This window comes from Acomys minous (assembly GCF_964271855.1).
Source record: "Acomys minous genome assembly, chromosome: 18".
Taxonomy (NCBI): domain Eukaryota; kingdom Metazoa; phylum Chordata; class Mammalia; order Rodentia; family Muridae; genus Acomys; species Acomys minous.
The window spans coordinates 3095779-3110342 of NC_140501.1; the positions used below are offsets into that span (position 1 = coordinate 3095779).

The window sequence follows — 14564 nt, forward strand, 5'->3', positions numbered from 1 at the left end:
AGGCTAGCTGGGCGTGCAGCACTGTGCACCTGGAATCGTAGTGCTGGGGTGAGGTGGAGTGGTCGTGGAGGCAGGAGGATCTCTGAGCTGGCCAGTCAGTCTGTCCAGGTTCAGTGAGGGACCCTGCCTCAAAAATAAAATGGAGGGCCAGCCACATAGTTGAGCAGCAGAGACACTTGCTGCTAAGTGTGATGGCCTGAGTTCATTCATACACGCTGGCAGGAGGAGAGACCCAGCTCTGGTATGTTGTCCTGTGACCCGCACACGCACCTGTGGTGCAGATGTGGTTGTGCTTACACACAAAATGAGTAAATAAATAATAAAAAGCTATTTCAAAGGTCTAAAGAGAGCGCAGGATGTCGGTCTCTGCCCTCCATATCCATATATACATATGCATGCACACAGCCATGCACGCACGCGCGCGCGCACACACACACACACACACACTCGCTCTCCCTCCCTCCCTTCCTTCCCTGGTCCCCATGTAGCTGGCAGTTCTTTTACACACACACACACACACACACACACACACACACACACACACACACTCCCTCCCTTCCTCCCCTGGTCCCCATGTAGCTGGCAGTTCTTTTACACACACACACACACACACACACACACACACACACACACACACACACACTCCCTCCCTTCCTTCCTCCCCTGGTCCCCATGCAGCTGGCAGTTCTTTTACCTGGGAGGCTAAGGTAAGAAGATTCACACTCAAGGCTTAGTGTGGGCTACATAATGAGACTCTGAAACATATAAACAATCTAAAAAGAAAAACCAAGCAAATAGTATCTAATGCACATAGTTACCTTATTTCTGTATTTAGTAGGAACTTTTAACTGGAAATGGGCATAGAATAAATAGTCTGTTTGCCAGGGTTGGTGGGCAGTAGTCACCACTGTTCGAGGCTACCTTTCTCTGATCATTGCTGGCATAATTGCTTCAGTCCACACATCTGTCCCTGTGGCCTCGCGCCCATCATGTGTCATGCGATGCCACCTTGTTCACACATTGGGGTTTCCACACCTGTACTCTGAAGAACAGGAAGAAGATGCCTCCTTCCTTTTGACAAACCACACGAGGGACAGGCCAGCAGATGAGGAATAGAGGTTGATTGTCCACAGAATCCACTCCAAGGCTGAGCAAGGACCTGACATGTCAGGGCGTGTGCCTCTTGAGCTGTCTGTGTCTCAGGAACTCAAAAGCTGTCAGTCAAATGGGGAAGTTATATTTATAAAACGTGTTTGTTTCTTTTAGCTTATTTCTTAACCTGGCTGTCACACAAATAATCGAGACTCTTACAATACAAGGCCTCACAGCACAATCTGAGCAGTTTAAGCCTGTTCTTAACCCTCTATCTTACCCTGACTCCATCTTTGCCACAATCTCCAAGTTACTTGCTTTTTAGCTTTCCTTATCTCCAACTCCTTCCTCCTGATCTCTCTTGGAATTCTACCTGTGGCTGAATTCCACCCCTGCCATCTCCTACTTTCTCCTGACTCCTCCTCCCCTGGCTAGCAGGAAGTCCAGCCCTATTCTCCCCCCTGCTTATTAGTTGGCTATAAGCTGCTTTATTGACATATGAGGGGGACAGTTGGGGAGCAGAATTTACACAATAATTAGACATTAAATTCTCACAACAAAGCTTGCAACCAGACATGGGGGTCAATTACAGAAATCAGAATTTACAATACACAATAACCTTATGCCTATGTTTCCCCCTTTTAGCCTAATAAAAAGCTGCTTTTCTTACAATAACAAACTATGTAATGTAACAATTATGAAAATTATTAGGTAAGACTTAACATTTGTATATTTGGCAATCCTTGGATAAAGTACTTTACTATCAATTTTTATCATCCTAAACAATTTAAGTTTAACTGTGAAACTGTAACTATCTAGTCTTCAACCCTATCAGAGACTTAAGAAGGAATAAATATTACCTAAATATGTAGAAAGTACAAGTAAGCAGCTTCCAAAAATAGAGAAACGACAGAAATATTTAGCTGTTTGGACAGTGCCTTAAATTTTTTCTATAGAGTTGGAGCATCATCTCCATCTTTTTGGCCCAGAATATTTGAAAGACTTTTCTGTGAAGCAGGAATTATAAAGGACTTGCCCACCGTGTCCTTGCAAAGCTTGGCAGTCAACTCTCCTGCATGCAGTCTGTCCTGTTTGGACAGTATTCTGTCTGTAATTGACACAAGGTCATTTTCTTACCCAGTGGCTAGCTTGCCACATATGAAGGCTTTGATGCTCTTCAGAGTAGAATGGGATGCTGCCACCTGTCTATGGATCATGTTTTGGAGTTCTGAATGGCGCGGGCTGTTTTTCTAGGTTTTTGGCTGGTTATTTTATTTCGCACACTATTTTAGAGTTACTTCCAAATGCTTGTCCATGCTGTTTGCTTATCTGCTAAACTCTGGCTTTGGAGTTTTAATACTTCATTTAAATCCTGCAAGTGTGAGAGGAGGGAAGACATGTAGGCAGTTTCTAATGAACGTGGGACGATGCAGGGCTGTCTAGTGGCGATGTCCCTAGATGTAGGTAAGGGACAGTTCTCTCTCGGGCACAGTGCTAGCTCTCTGTCTCTGTCTCTCCCTGGTTTTTCAAGATAGGATCTATCTCTGTAGCCCTAGCTGTCCTGGAACTCACTCTGTAGAGCAGGCTGGCCTCATTCACAGAGATCCTCCTGCCTCTGTCTCCTGAATGCTGGAATTAAAGGTGCATACCACCGTTGTCTACTTCACACAATATTCTTGAGAACAGCCACATGTATTTCCGCATCTGGCAGTGGTGGATCTGAGCCCCACATCCTGCTGGTTGGTCCCGGCACAGCTTGTCTCTGGAGGAGAACGGTTCTTGCTCAGGGGCAGCTAGACCGCTTTAGGGATGAGGCTCGTGGCTTGGGCACAAAGCCGGGTTCTCCGACTCCTGGGAAATGAGCTCCCATGCTGGGTGTTACAGTCAGCTCTTTTCAGAAGGAGACTGCAGGTCTCAGTAGGCAGTGGAGACTTGGGAACCCCACAAGATCTAAGAGTGTTACAGCCCCTTCTGCCGAAGTCATGGAAAGCAGACAGATGCTCTGAACTAGCAAAAAAGGCCGTGCAGTTGTCAGTATTAGAAGGCAGTGGAAACCCGGGCCTTGCAAAGGCTTGCGATGGTACCGCTGTGTTTCAGCTCTCTGGTCTGTCTGCCCTGCCAGGCGGGCAGGGGAAGCGGGCGAATGCGCAAAGGCAGATCCTGTGAGAGGCAGGCTTGAGGGCTGCTTCTCCAGCAGTCAGCACCGGTCCCACAGGCCTGCAGGCGGAGGGAAGTCCTAGAAGCCTCGTGTGGCCCTCAGGAGCCCTTCTATCCCTGGAGTGACCAGTCTGAGGCAGTTGGGGTGGAGTGAGAAAACAGGCCAAACTTTACTTGTGAGTCAGGGATTTATAAGCCCTGGGCAGTGGTGGGGAGGGTTGTGATTTGCTAGGGCCAAGGGTAGGTACCTCGATTACAGTAAATACAGTAAATACCACGGGCCCCATCACAGGAAGAAGAAAACAGTACTTGATTATCGTATGTGTGAGGGCATGACTCTCCGGTACAGTTAAGGGCCATTTGCTTAAGGGCACATTTGATCTCAGCGCTGTGGGAGTATGTCCAGTAATTCCCTGTGTTTGTTATAAGTTCCTTATCAGGAAAGTGTCGGGCCTGTATTTTTCTTTTGAGAGTATGTAATGCTCCTTTTAAAATCTGGGGTTACTAGATCAGGTGGAGTGAGGACCTTGCCAAGAAAGGGAGCCCGTTCTCCACAGACTGAGCACGAAACAACTATCTGGACGACTTACGCTCGGATCTTATTCCGCAGAGTCCACAGCCGTGCTGGCCATCAGTGCGAGCAGACACAGAATGGTCTTGAGAACACGGAGGGCTTTAGTGCAGTAGGCCCTGGGTTGCCGTGGCCGTGGGGGGCCCTGGGTTGCCGAGGCCGTGGGGGGCCCTGGGTTGCCGTGGCCGTGGGGGGCCCTGGGTTGCCGTGGCCGTGGGGGGCCCTGGGTTGCCGTGGCCGTGGGGGGCCCTGGGTTGCCGTGGCCGTGGGGGGCCCTGGGTTGCCGTGGCCGTGGGGGGCCCTGGGTTGCCGTGGCCGTGGGGGGCCCTGGGTTGCCGTGGCCGTGGGGGGCCCTGGGTTGCCGTGGCCGTGGGGGGCCCTGGGTTGCCGTGGCCGTGGGGGGCCCTGGGTTGCCGAGGCCGTGGGGGGCCCTGGGTTGCCGTGGCCGTGGGGGGCCCTGGGTTGCCGTGGCCGTGTGGAGATGGGTAGCAGCGGGTCTAGGGACCAGCCATACCGGGCACCTTCCTCCTTGTGCAGGCGCCTCCTGCCCTCTGTGACTGTGGTGTAGACCTTCTGACAGTAAGCAGAAGCCTCACCAAGCCTGCACTGGAGCGTCAGAGCACTTCACTCTTGCCACACGGGCTGTGCGGCCCTGGCCTGGAGAGGAGACGGGGCTGAGTTCAGCCTTACTTGTGCTCGCTCTCACTGCTCCTCTTCACTTGCAGGTCCAGCACCTCCTGGTGTTACTGTGCTGTGTGGGAGTCCAGGGCCCCACACCCTCTCAAGTGCTGCTGGAGGGCAGCCCCTCTCCAGAGAATTCCTTATCATTTGCACAGCTCCAGCTATATTCCTGACTGCCTGGCAACAGCTGCAGCTGCCTGGGTGGGAGTCACATGTTTGTTTTCTGCAGGAGTAAACTTCAAACGACATCAATTGCCCTTGTCCCGGAGAAAATAAAGATGGCCCCTTGAGTCCGTGGTACCATCATAGTGACCAGGGTCGGTTCTGGTAGACCAGGCACTGGCAAGGAGATGTTGCCTTGAGACCACCAGGAACACTTACCTCACACTAGTGCCGGGCAGGCTCAGTGCCAGGAGATACAGAAGGTCTGGTCTGCGCTGTCCCTGAGGCAGGGTCCAGCATGCTTTCTCTCCCGAACACAGTGTCCTGTATAAGAGCTCCCTGGAGGCACGTGACAGTTCTCCCTGGGTTTTTAATCTAGAAAGCTGGATAGAAGCAAAGTCCCAACAAGGCTGGATATTTTACAGAACTGTACCTGTTCTCAGGCTAGTGTCACTTATAATTTAACATAAATGTTTGCGGGTCTCTTTGTCTCAATACACACATGCTTTTTGCGTATTTAAACCTTAGCCTGTGGCCTAAACATTGCTGTGGCTGTGTAGAACAGAGAGGGTTTTTTCCTGTTCTAAAGCTGTTGTGTGCCTGAAACATGGTGTGTGGTAGTACGTCAGGATCTTAATCATGTTACGTCATGGGCTGCTCGTTAATTAAGAGAGAACGAGTAATTCCAGTGAGTAAGTGGGCTATGGCACCAGAGGCTCTGCCGTACAGCTCCAGGCTCAGGCTTGTGGGTTGATGATCTCTGTGAGGGATACACCAAGTGGGATGCCAGCAGCAGCCCTCTTAAGTAAGACCTCTCAGAGGCTTGTGTTAGGCTTTCTACAAACTTTTCTTTTTTTTCGAGACAGGGTTTCTCTGTGTAGCCGTGGCTGTCCTAGAACCCACTCTGTAGACCAGATCTGCCTGCCTGCCTCTGCCTCCCTAGTGCTGGAGTTAAAGGCATGCACTACCACCGCCCGGCTTTGTGTTAGGTTTTCAATGCTGTAATACTCGGGCTACGTTTTGAGCGTGGCAGTGCTAGCCTGTGACCCCAGCACTCGGAGGTCAGGAGCGTCAGGACTTCAAGGTTATTCCCAGCTACACAGCGACTTTGAGGCCTTCCCAGGCAGTGTGGGACTTTGTTTCAAAAAACCCAAAAGCAAATGGAGAAACAGACAAAAATGGCCAACTCCAAACCATACCAAACGTGAGAGACAGGGAGACGGCTCGGCAGGTAAGTGTTTGCTTTTCACCCGGGCAGTCTTTGGTTGCCAGTTCTCATTTTGGGCAGCGCACAGCCATCTATGGCTCCAGCTCCAGGGAATCTGACACCCTCTTCTGGCCTCTGGGGACACGCACGTGCACACCAGAAGGTTTGCTGGGCTCCAGTTTCAGAGGTGGCAGTCCACATATCAGGGAGGGTGATGGGGCGGGCGATATGGGGGTGTTAGGGGTGGCTGCACTGCCAGCTTCACTTCCCTCTTCAGCTCCATACAGGGCACACGCGTGTGTAGTGTGCATCTCTTTCCCTTCATGCATGTTCTTGAAGTGCTCACACAGAAAGATCCATAGGCACGCTTCCCTGATAATGGCCTAGGCATACTTCACCGTTAAAACAGACATGTAGATTAGCCGTTACAGACACACGCTGTGTTCTCGTGGGGACTCCTGAGGGAGGGTGGCTGGGCGGTCTTGCTGGGCGTGAGAATCACTGGTGCGGCTTTGCGGCCCTCTCCTGCTCTCCAGGGGAGAAAAGGTGTGCGCCACGCAGTTTGCTGCCCTCCGTGGGTCTGAGTAGCTCTTCTGGAGCTCTGACTCCCCAGGGAAGGGATTCGTGGCTGTTGCCTCCTCCGGGGAAGGTTTATGAGCCTCATTTCCGGGAATTCTTTGAGGAGGTTGAATTGTAGATGTCCTCAGCTTCAAATAGTTTCCTGCCATCTCGAGGGCTCTCTGCACTGTTGCCCGCCCTGCGTTGGTCTCAGGATCTCCTGAATTTGAGAAACAACTTTGCCAGCTGCTGCCCGGTTACCACCCAGAATGTGCTGTCCCCGTGGCAGAGGCTCACAGAGCAGCTGTGCACACACCACCGTCTGTGCAGGTGTCCTCTCCTGATGTTGTGTACCCTCCATCAACACTTGTCTCCTCTTAGGCAGCACCCAGCACCTTGCAGTCCCCTCTCCAGAAGCCCCCTGCCTGTCCTCAGAGGGGCAGCAGTCCAGCTTCTTGGCTAGGCTTCAGTGTTTCTGATGGCGCTTACTCCTTGGCGTTTCTCCCCACCACTCTACCTCACCAGCAGTGACAGGTGGTGAGTTGGCAGAATTTTGACATCTGCTTGTGTTCATGGAAGCCCCGTTTCCCAGTGTTTTGAGTTGAGCAGCACACTTCTCCCTGTAACCCTGGCTCTCCTTGCCATGCCTGCGCCAGGCTGTCCAGCCACATGGCCTTCCTGAGCCCCCTGACGTCCAGGGTGGGCTACTTACTGATGACAGGGCTTCACTCACCTTTCATTGACCAAAAGGCCGCGGAGCGAAGTCCACACCACCCACTCCGCACTCTTCAGGAATACCTGCAGCGGCTGTACGGCGCGTAGGCCAGTGGTTCTCAGCTGTCCTGATGCTGCGACCCTTTAAAAACAGCTCCTTAAGTTGTGGTGACCCCCAACCGTAAAGTGATTTCGCTGCTGCTGTGGTGAGTGGTCATGTGAGTATCTGACGTGCGGCCACCAAAGGGCTTGCGGGCCACTGCTTGAGAACCGCTGGCTCTGGCGAAGCCCCTGGAACTTGAGCAAGTGGAAGCCTTTGAGTACAGTACAGGAGCAAGAGGACAGGAGGGTGCGTCTGCCAGCGTCCCACGGCCTGGCTCAAGCAGGGACACTTGAGATGATACAGGAACAGTAGTTTGTGGGCACCCCTCATGGCGGCTGAGCTGCACCTCATCTCCCTGAGTGACCTGCAGGCCTTCCTGTGGTGTTAGGAGCGAAGAGGAGGCAAGGGCGGCTACAACTTGGTGAGTGGTAACAGCTAGTAAGGGCAGAGGCCTTCAAGCCAGCACACGGGACTGTGCATGATCGTCGTCGTCGGAGCAAAAGGGCGGCGCATTATTGTTAAAATACAAAATTCATGTTCTTTAAAGTCTGCAGTCCCAAGTTGGGCTCACACCTTACTTACTGCCTTGGTCACACATCTTAATGTTATTGTGTGTCGTTAGTGAACCGAGAAGCTTCCAGGGTGCAGAAGGGATGCGAAACGGATCCCTTCTCCAGCTCCTGAGGTGAAGACTTTGCACTGTTCACTGTGGGAGGTCTGCCCTGGCTGTTGTTGGTCCTGTTGTGGACTCGATTTCAGATTTACACACGTGCACGCACACAGGTGTTTCCCAGTCCCTGCACTTCTGCCACGCTGTTCTTCCTCTGAACTGCAGTTGAAGGACTGTAAAGGGCTTTAGCTTGTTACGCAGCTGCTTGGCTCAAAATCTGACCCTAATGCTGCATAGCAAGTGCTCAACCCCTGACCTCTCTCTCTGCTTATTGTTCTTAGTGTTAGTGTGGAGCCTGTCCTCACTACACCCTGTTCTTAGTGTTAGTGTGGAGCCCTGTTCTCACTACACCCTGTTCTTAGTGTTAGTGTGGAGCCTGTCCTCACTACACCCTGTTCTTAGTGTTAGTGTGGAGCCTGTCCTCACTACACCCTGTTCTTAGTGTTAGTGTGGAGCCCTGTTCTCACTACACCCTGTTCTTAGTGTTAGTGTGGAGCCCTGTTCTCAGTCAGTCACTACACCCTGTTCTTAGTGTTAGTGTGGAGCCCTGTTCTCACTACACCCTGTTCTTAGTGTTAGTGTGGAGCCCTGTTCTCACTACACCCTGTTCTTAGTGTTAGTGTGGAGCCCTGTTCTCAGTCAGTCACTACACCCTGTTCTTAGTGTTAGTGTGGAGCCTGTCCTCACTACACCCTGTTCTTAGTGTTAGTGTGGAGCCCTGTTCTCACTACACCCTGTTCTTAGTGTTAGTGTGGAGCCCTGTTCTCAGTCAGTCACTACACCCTGTTCTTAGTGTTAGTGTGGAGCCCTGTTCTCACTACACCCTGTTCTTAGTGTTAGTGTGGAGCCCTGTTCTCACTACACCCTGTTCTTAGTGTTAGTGTGGAGCCCTGTTCTCACTACACCCTGTTCTTAGTGTGGAGCCCTGTTCTCAGTCAGTCACTACACCCTGTTCTTAGTGTTAGTGTGGAGCCTGTCCTCACTACACCCTGTTCTTAGTGTTAGTGTGGAGCCCTGTTCTCACTACACCCTGTTCTTAGTGTTAGTGTGGAGCCCTGTTCTCAGTCAGTCACTACACCCTGTTCTTAGTGTTAGTGTGGAGCCCTGTTCTCACTACACCCTGTTCTTAGTGTTAGTGTGGAGCCCTGTTCTCAGTCAGTCACTACACCCTGTTCTTAGTGTTAGTGTGGAGCCTGTCCTCACTACACCCTGTTCTTAGTGTTAGTGTGGAGCCCTGTTCTCACTACACCCTGTTCTTAGTGTTAGTGTGGAGCCCTGTTCTCACTACACCCTGTTCTTAGTGTTAGTGTGGAGCCCTGTTCTCACTACACCCTGTTCTTAGTGTTAGTGTGGAGCCCTGTTCTCACTACACCCTGTTCTTAGTGTTAGTGTGGTGTGCCCCCCCTCCCCCCAGTGCTGCTGTTGAGAGTGAGTGTGAGTCTGCTCAGGCTGGGTGTGCATACCAGGGGCTCCAAAGATAGGACTCTCACTCATGCCTGCTTAAAAACACGCATTCTATTGACTTTGTTCTCTGGTAGGGGTAGACGTGTGTAAAGTGCACTCAGGTTGTAAAGCCCTGCCCTCCCTAATCTCCCTCCCACCCCACCATTTCTTCCACACAAAAATTCCTTTCCCACATTCATGTCTGTTTTTATTTTAGAACTCCCGGAGTTTAGCCAAGATCACAATGTGACTGTGGGTTTAGAACTGTCCCCCAGGAGACCAGCAGGCTCCACCAGATAGTTTGTCTCTGCTGTACCCAGTGTCCACAGCAGCTCTAGGTGAGCTTTGTCACAGAGAAGGACAGTGTGGAAGTCAGGGCAGGGCTCACAACACTGCAGTGAGTACGCGGTGAGCTGGTGAGTGTCTGCAGGACGAGAGTTAAGATCATGGCTCCGCTAATCTAGGATGCCGCCCTCCTCCCTCACTTCAGGTGTATGTCCTCCCTGGCTCTCCTCAGTCTTCCTTAGTGCTTGGCAGCTGTGGAGAGGGCGAGTGAGTGGCCACAGCGCTTGCTCACTTCCGGTTACCAACTCAGTCAGCCTAGGGCGAGACTGTTGTTGAGGGTGTTGTGAGCGGCACAGGGGACATGTTGGGGCCTTGGACACAGGACCTCATGGAGTTCTGTAGGAAATGGCAACTGCAGTGTCTCCAGATGCCTGTGTTTGGGCAGGGCTGGTCTTTCTACATCACCTTCCTACCCAGGAAGAAGTTTGAGTCTTTAGCCTTTGAACTTCAGAGTCTGTTGGTCAATATAGGACCCTGGTGGTGTCAGATGACAGGAAACTGGGTGAACGGTGGGTAGATTCAGGAGGAGAGCTGCAGTGAACTGTGGGAGGCCGAGCCTGAGAGGTCTTCTTACAGCCAGAGTGTTGTCACTTGGGTTTCGCTGTCCAGGAAGCAGTGAGGTAACAGCAAGCAGAAAGGCTGCTTCCCTGAGTGACATTGCACACGGGCCTAGGGCTCGGGGCAGGGCTGCCTGGAGCTTATTTTGCTGTTAACAAACTTAAAGCCTAGAAAACGGAAGAAATGGGAACTTGGTCAAATAAGCCAGACCAGAGGTTGTGAGGGAGCCACCAAGTTAAAGTCCCAGGGCCAGTTAGGGAAACAGTTTAAGAGTCTCTCTGTGTCACCCAGAAAGCACGTTCCTTGCAGGAGCAGTTTTGTTTCCAGCTGTCAACTCTGGAGTGCCTGGAAGGAGTAGCACCACCTTCACATGCAGCCAACCAGCTGCCCTGGAACTTACTGTGTAGCCAAGGCTAGCCCCTGGCTCCCCAGAGTTGGGGTCACACACATGAGCTACTGTGCTCAGCGCCACCTTGGATGCTGCTATTCCCTTCCCCTCCTCTTCTGGGTCATCGTGCTAACTGATAGGCTTTATTATGGCATTTCCACATACACATGATTAGGCTTTGCTCCTTTACCCCACCCCCCAACCCCAACCGAAGTTTCTGGAAGTCCAAGCCCGGCCCTTCTCCAAGTGGCTGTGACAGAAAAGTTTGTGCCTTACCGCACTGAAGAGCCAGACACTGACCCTGTGCTCCTCCCTTGGGCTGCACTTGCCCTCCTGTGCTCAGAGCGCAGCCCCTGAACAAGGCTGACTAAAGTGTTGTTCAGTATTCAGAGGCTGCATTTGCACTGCCTAGGACTAACTTCCAACGGTGGAATTTGCTTTCAATCCCAGAAGGACGGATGGCTGAGGCAGCTTGCGCACCGTCAGGCCCTCCCTGATGTCCACGTGTGGCCGCCGTGTTTCTGTGGTAGTGAGGGCTGCAGTGTCGTACCTGTGCCGCATGGCCCGGTGCTTCCGTTGGCTGTAAGGTTGGAATGGATCTGGAATGAGTGCCAGGCTGGGGGATGGTGGTTGGCGTTAAGTTGAGGACAAGGACGGCAGGAGGCTTTTCCCAGCTTGAACAGCAAAGGTCCAATCCTTGTGGCGCTGGTAACCACACGGTGGGGCAGGTCGCGCAGGGCACCTCAGTGGTGCTTTGAGAACCAAGGTGCAGTTCTGCCTAGAGGGACAGGAGCCCAGAAAGGGTACTTTGTGTGTCCACCCCACCTCAGTTCCAGTGAGTACAGTGACTGTTGCTTTAGGTGTGTTCAGTCCTCTGGACCGCTGGGGCATTGATGCCCAGAACCCACCTGGTACCCAAGCACGCCATATTCCTTACACAGAACCTAGGAAGGTGTGAGGGCGGAGCGGCTTAGAGACGCTGGAAGGGGTGACGCATCACCCGTAACGCAGGGCTGGAGAGAGAGGGTGTCGGGAACCGGCGGCCTTTCTGTGGTGGATCCAAGGCTGTCTTAGGTTCTGCTCCCTGGGCTCACTGGGCTGGGGAAGCTGTCAGGGCTGGGGGACGCGTGGCGGCGTCCCACTCCTGTCTGTGCGGCGCTGCACACAAATCGTGCCTTGGCTCCAGGTTTTCAAGGTGGCCTGTGTGAGGGGCGCCCAGTGAGCCCTCCCTCGAGATAATGCACCATGGTTTTCTGTTCTGTACACGCTGTGCTTGGGTGTTTAGGAAACGTGTAGGGCCAAAACAGTAACTTAACACATAATTGTTCCAGTTCTGCTTTAAAACTAACTCCCTCTTGTCTGCCTCTGCAGGACACTAAATTGTGGATAATAATGGAGTATCTTGGTGGAGGCTCTGCCCTGGATCTAGTAAGTATCTCACAGCCCAGCCTGCTCACACGGGGGTGGGGGGGGGTGGGGGGTGGGGGGGATGGGGGGTGTCCTGTGTATTCACACAGCCCAGCCTGCTCACACGGGGGGCCTGTATTCACTCACCTTTTCCTTAAGGAAGCACAGAACTACTCCTGACATGCTTTGTTTCTTGTACATAACTTAACATTACAGGTAGGTGTGTGTGTGTGTGTGTGTGTGTGTGTCTGTCTGTCTGTGTGTGTCTGTGTGTGTCTGTGTGTTTGTGTGTGATTTCATTATAAACTGATAAACTAATCTGTAGCAGCAACAAAGGCTTCTGTCTGGAATTAATTATTTTATCTAAGAGCCCTTGGCTAGTGTATTTTTCAAGCCAAATTTATCAACTTCTGTAATGGCCACCATGGTTTTTTTCCCTTTATTTTTATTTTATTTTATATGTATCAGTGTTGGGCCCACACGTCTGTGTGTACACAACGTCAATGCCTGCAGAGTTCAGAAGAGGGCTTTGGGTCCCTTGGAACTGGAGCTACAGTACAGGTAGTCGTGAGCCTCTAGGTGCTAGGCAGGGAACCCGTGTCCTGTAGAGGAAGGGCAAGCGTTCTTAATCGCTGAGCCATCTCTCTGGCGCTGCGTCTTATTGTCACAGTTCAGATGGTAGCATCTCCACATAAGCTCATTGCATTTTCACTCCCAGAGTTTAAAACTGGGTATGATTATCTAAGTGTGGCTTTAGGTGTTGGAAAAGTGGCCACCGGGCAAGGTGTTGCCAGTGCCTGTGTGCGTGTCAGGATGGAGCAGGTGTGCTCTGGACTTGCCCTCTAGTGCCTCTCACAGACCAGGTGGTGGAGGTTAGGGAGAGACACTGCTTCACACTGGGCTTTGAGGGGTGACCAGTAGACACACGGCATCCAGCATCTTGGAACAGTGTTTCCTCCCACTTGCCTTCTGTTTGCGTTGTGTCCATGCCGGGGCCTGAGGAGACGTGTCAGCTGCTACAGTGCCTGTGGTGGAAGTAGGAGGACCCGAGTTCTCCATCACTGACAGAAAAGCCTGGCACCAGGGATGCACGTCTGTATCCGAGGGTGATGAGGCACAGACAGGAAGAACCCTGGGCGTGCTGATCGTCCAGTCTAGCCAAACCAGCGAAAGACCAGGCATCAGAACACCTGTCGGAGAAAGGGGTTGAGGATGGCACCCAGTGTTGATGGCTAGAGTCCAAACACTCATGCATGCTCGCACACACGCACGCGTGGCAACACTAATGTACTTGCACTCCTCTGATTCCTGCATTCGGCAGGTTTGTGAGTAGCCTGAACCCACATGGACCGAGTCCTTCGTTTTAGCCTTTGAAGGTTTGTCCTTCATGATAAGAGCAAGATTAACAAGAGCTTGAGGGAGCCTCACACAGCCTTCCTGAGGAAAGAGGCTCCCACTCCTTTGAGAGCAGCTTTCCTTCCTTCCTTCCTTCCTTCCTTCCTTCCTTCCTTCCTTCCTTCCTTCCTTCCAAGCAAAAACAACACCGTGTAGTTTCCTTAGAGGATAAACTTCTAAAACGACAACATCTCTCCAGAAAACGAACGCACTAATTGAGGAAATTGCTTTGTTGTCCATAAAGATTGTTTAAAACACCATTCAAAGTGAAGATTTCAAGAACAAGTTAATGTGATTTTTAAAAAAATTAAGCTGCGGTATTAAAATGGGAAAAAAATCAGCTGAACATATTTGATAATCCTTTGTATAAGTATGCACACTGCACAAAATCTCTTCACATTTTTCACCCTGATGCAGACAGTCGCTTCCTTTTGTGCGTTAGATTTACCGTTACCCACAGTGAGCTGAATTTATGGTGCATATGGAGTTGTGTGTATAGACACTGTCTTTCTGACAGCCCTTTGGAGCTGTGTGTACGGACACTGTCTTTCTGATAGCCCTTTGGAGCTGTGTGTACGGACACTGTCTTTCTGACAGCCCTTTGGAGCTGTGTGTGCGGACACTGTCTTTCTGACAGCCCTTTGGAGTTGTGTGTACAGACACTGTCTTTATGACAGCCCTTTGGAGCTGTGTGTACGGACACTGTCTTTCTGACACCCTTTGGAGCTATGTGTACGGACAATGTCTTTCTGACAGCCCTTTGGAGCTGTGTGTACGGACACTTTCTTTCTGACACCCTTTGGAGCTATGTGTACGGACAATGTCTTTCTGACAGCCCTTTGGAGTTGTGTGTGCTGACACTGTCTTTCTGACAGCCCTTTGGAGCTGTGTGTACAGACACTGTCTTTCTGACAGCCCATTGGAGCTGTGGGTACGGACACTGTCTTTCTGACAGCCCTTTGGAGCTGTGTATACGGACACTGTCTTTCTGACAGCCCTTTGGAGCTGTGTATACGGACACTGTCTTTCTGACAGCCCTTTGGAGCTGTGTGTACAGACACCGTCTTTCTGACAGCCCTTTGGAGCTGTGTGTGCGGACACTGTCTTTCTGAC

The 14564-nt window shown here is 51.6% G+C and overlaps 1 protein-coding gene across 1 annotated transcript in view; it reads left to right on the plus strand.

Annotated features, from left to right (window-relative positions):
* The window catches only part of STK24 (serine/threonine kinase 24), a 92879-nt gene that overhangs the window by 64419 nt on the left and 13896 nt on the right, over positions 1-14564 (plus strand). The window contains exon 3 of the mRNA XM_084767094.1: positions 12021-12077. Coding sequence (XP_084623220.1) covers positions 12021-12077 — 57 coding nt within the window. The remainder of the gene's footprint in view (positions 1-12020; positions 12078-14564) is intronic.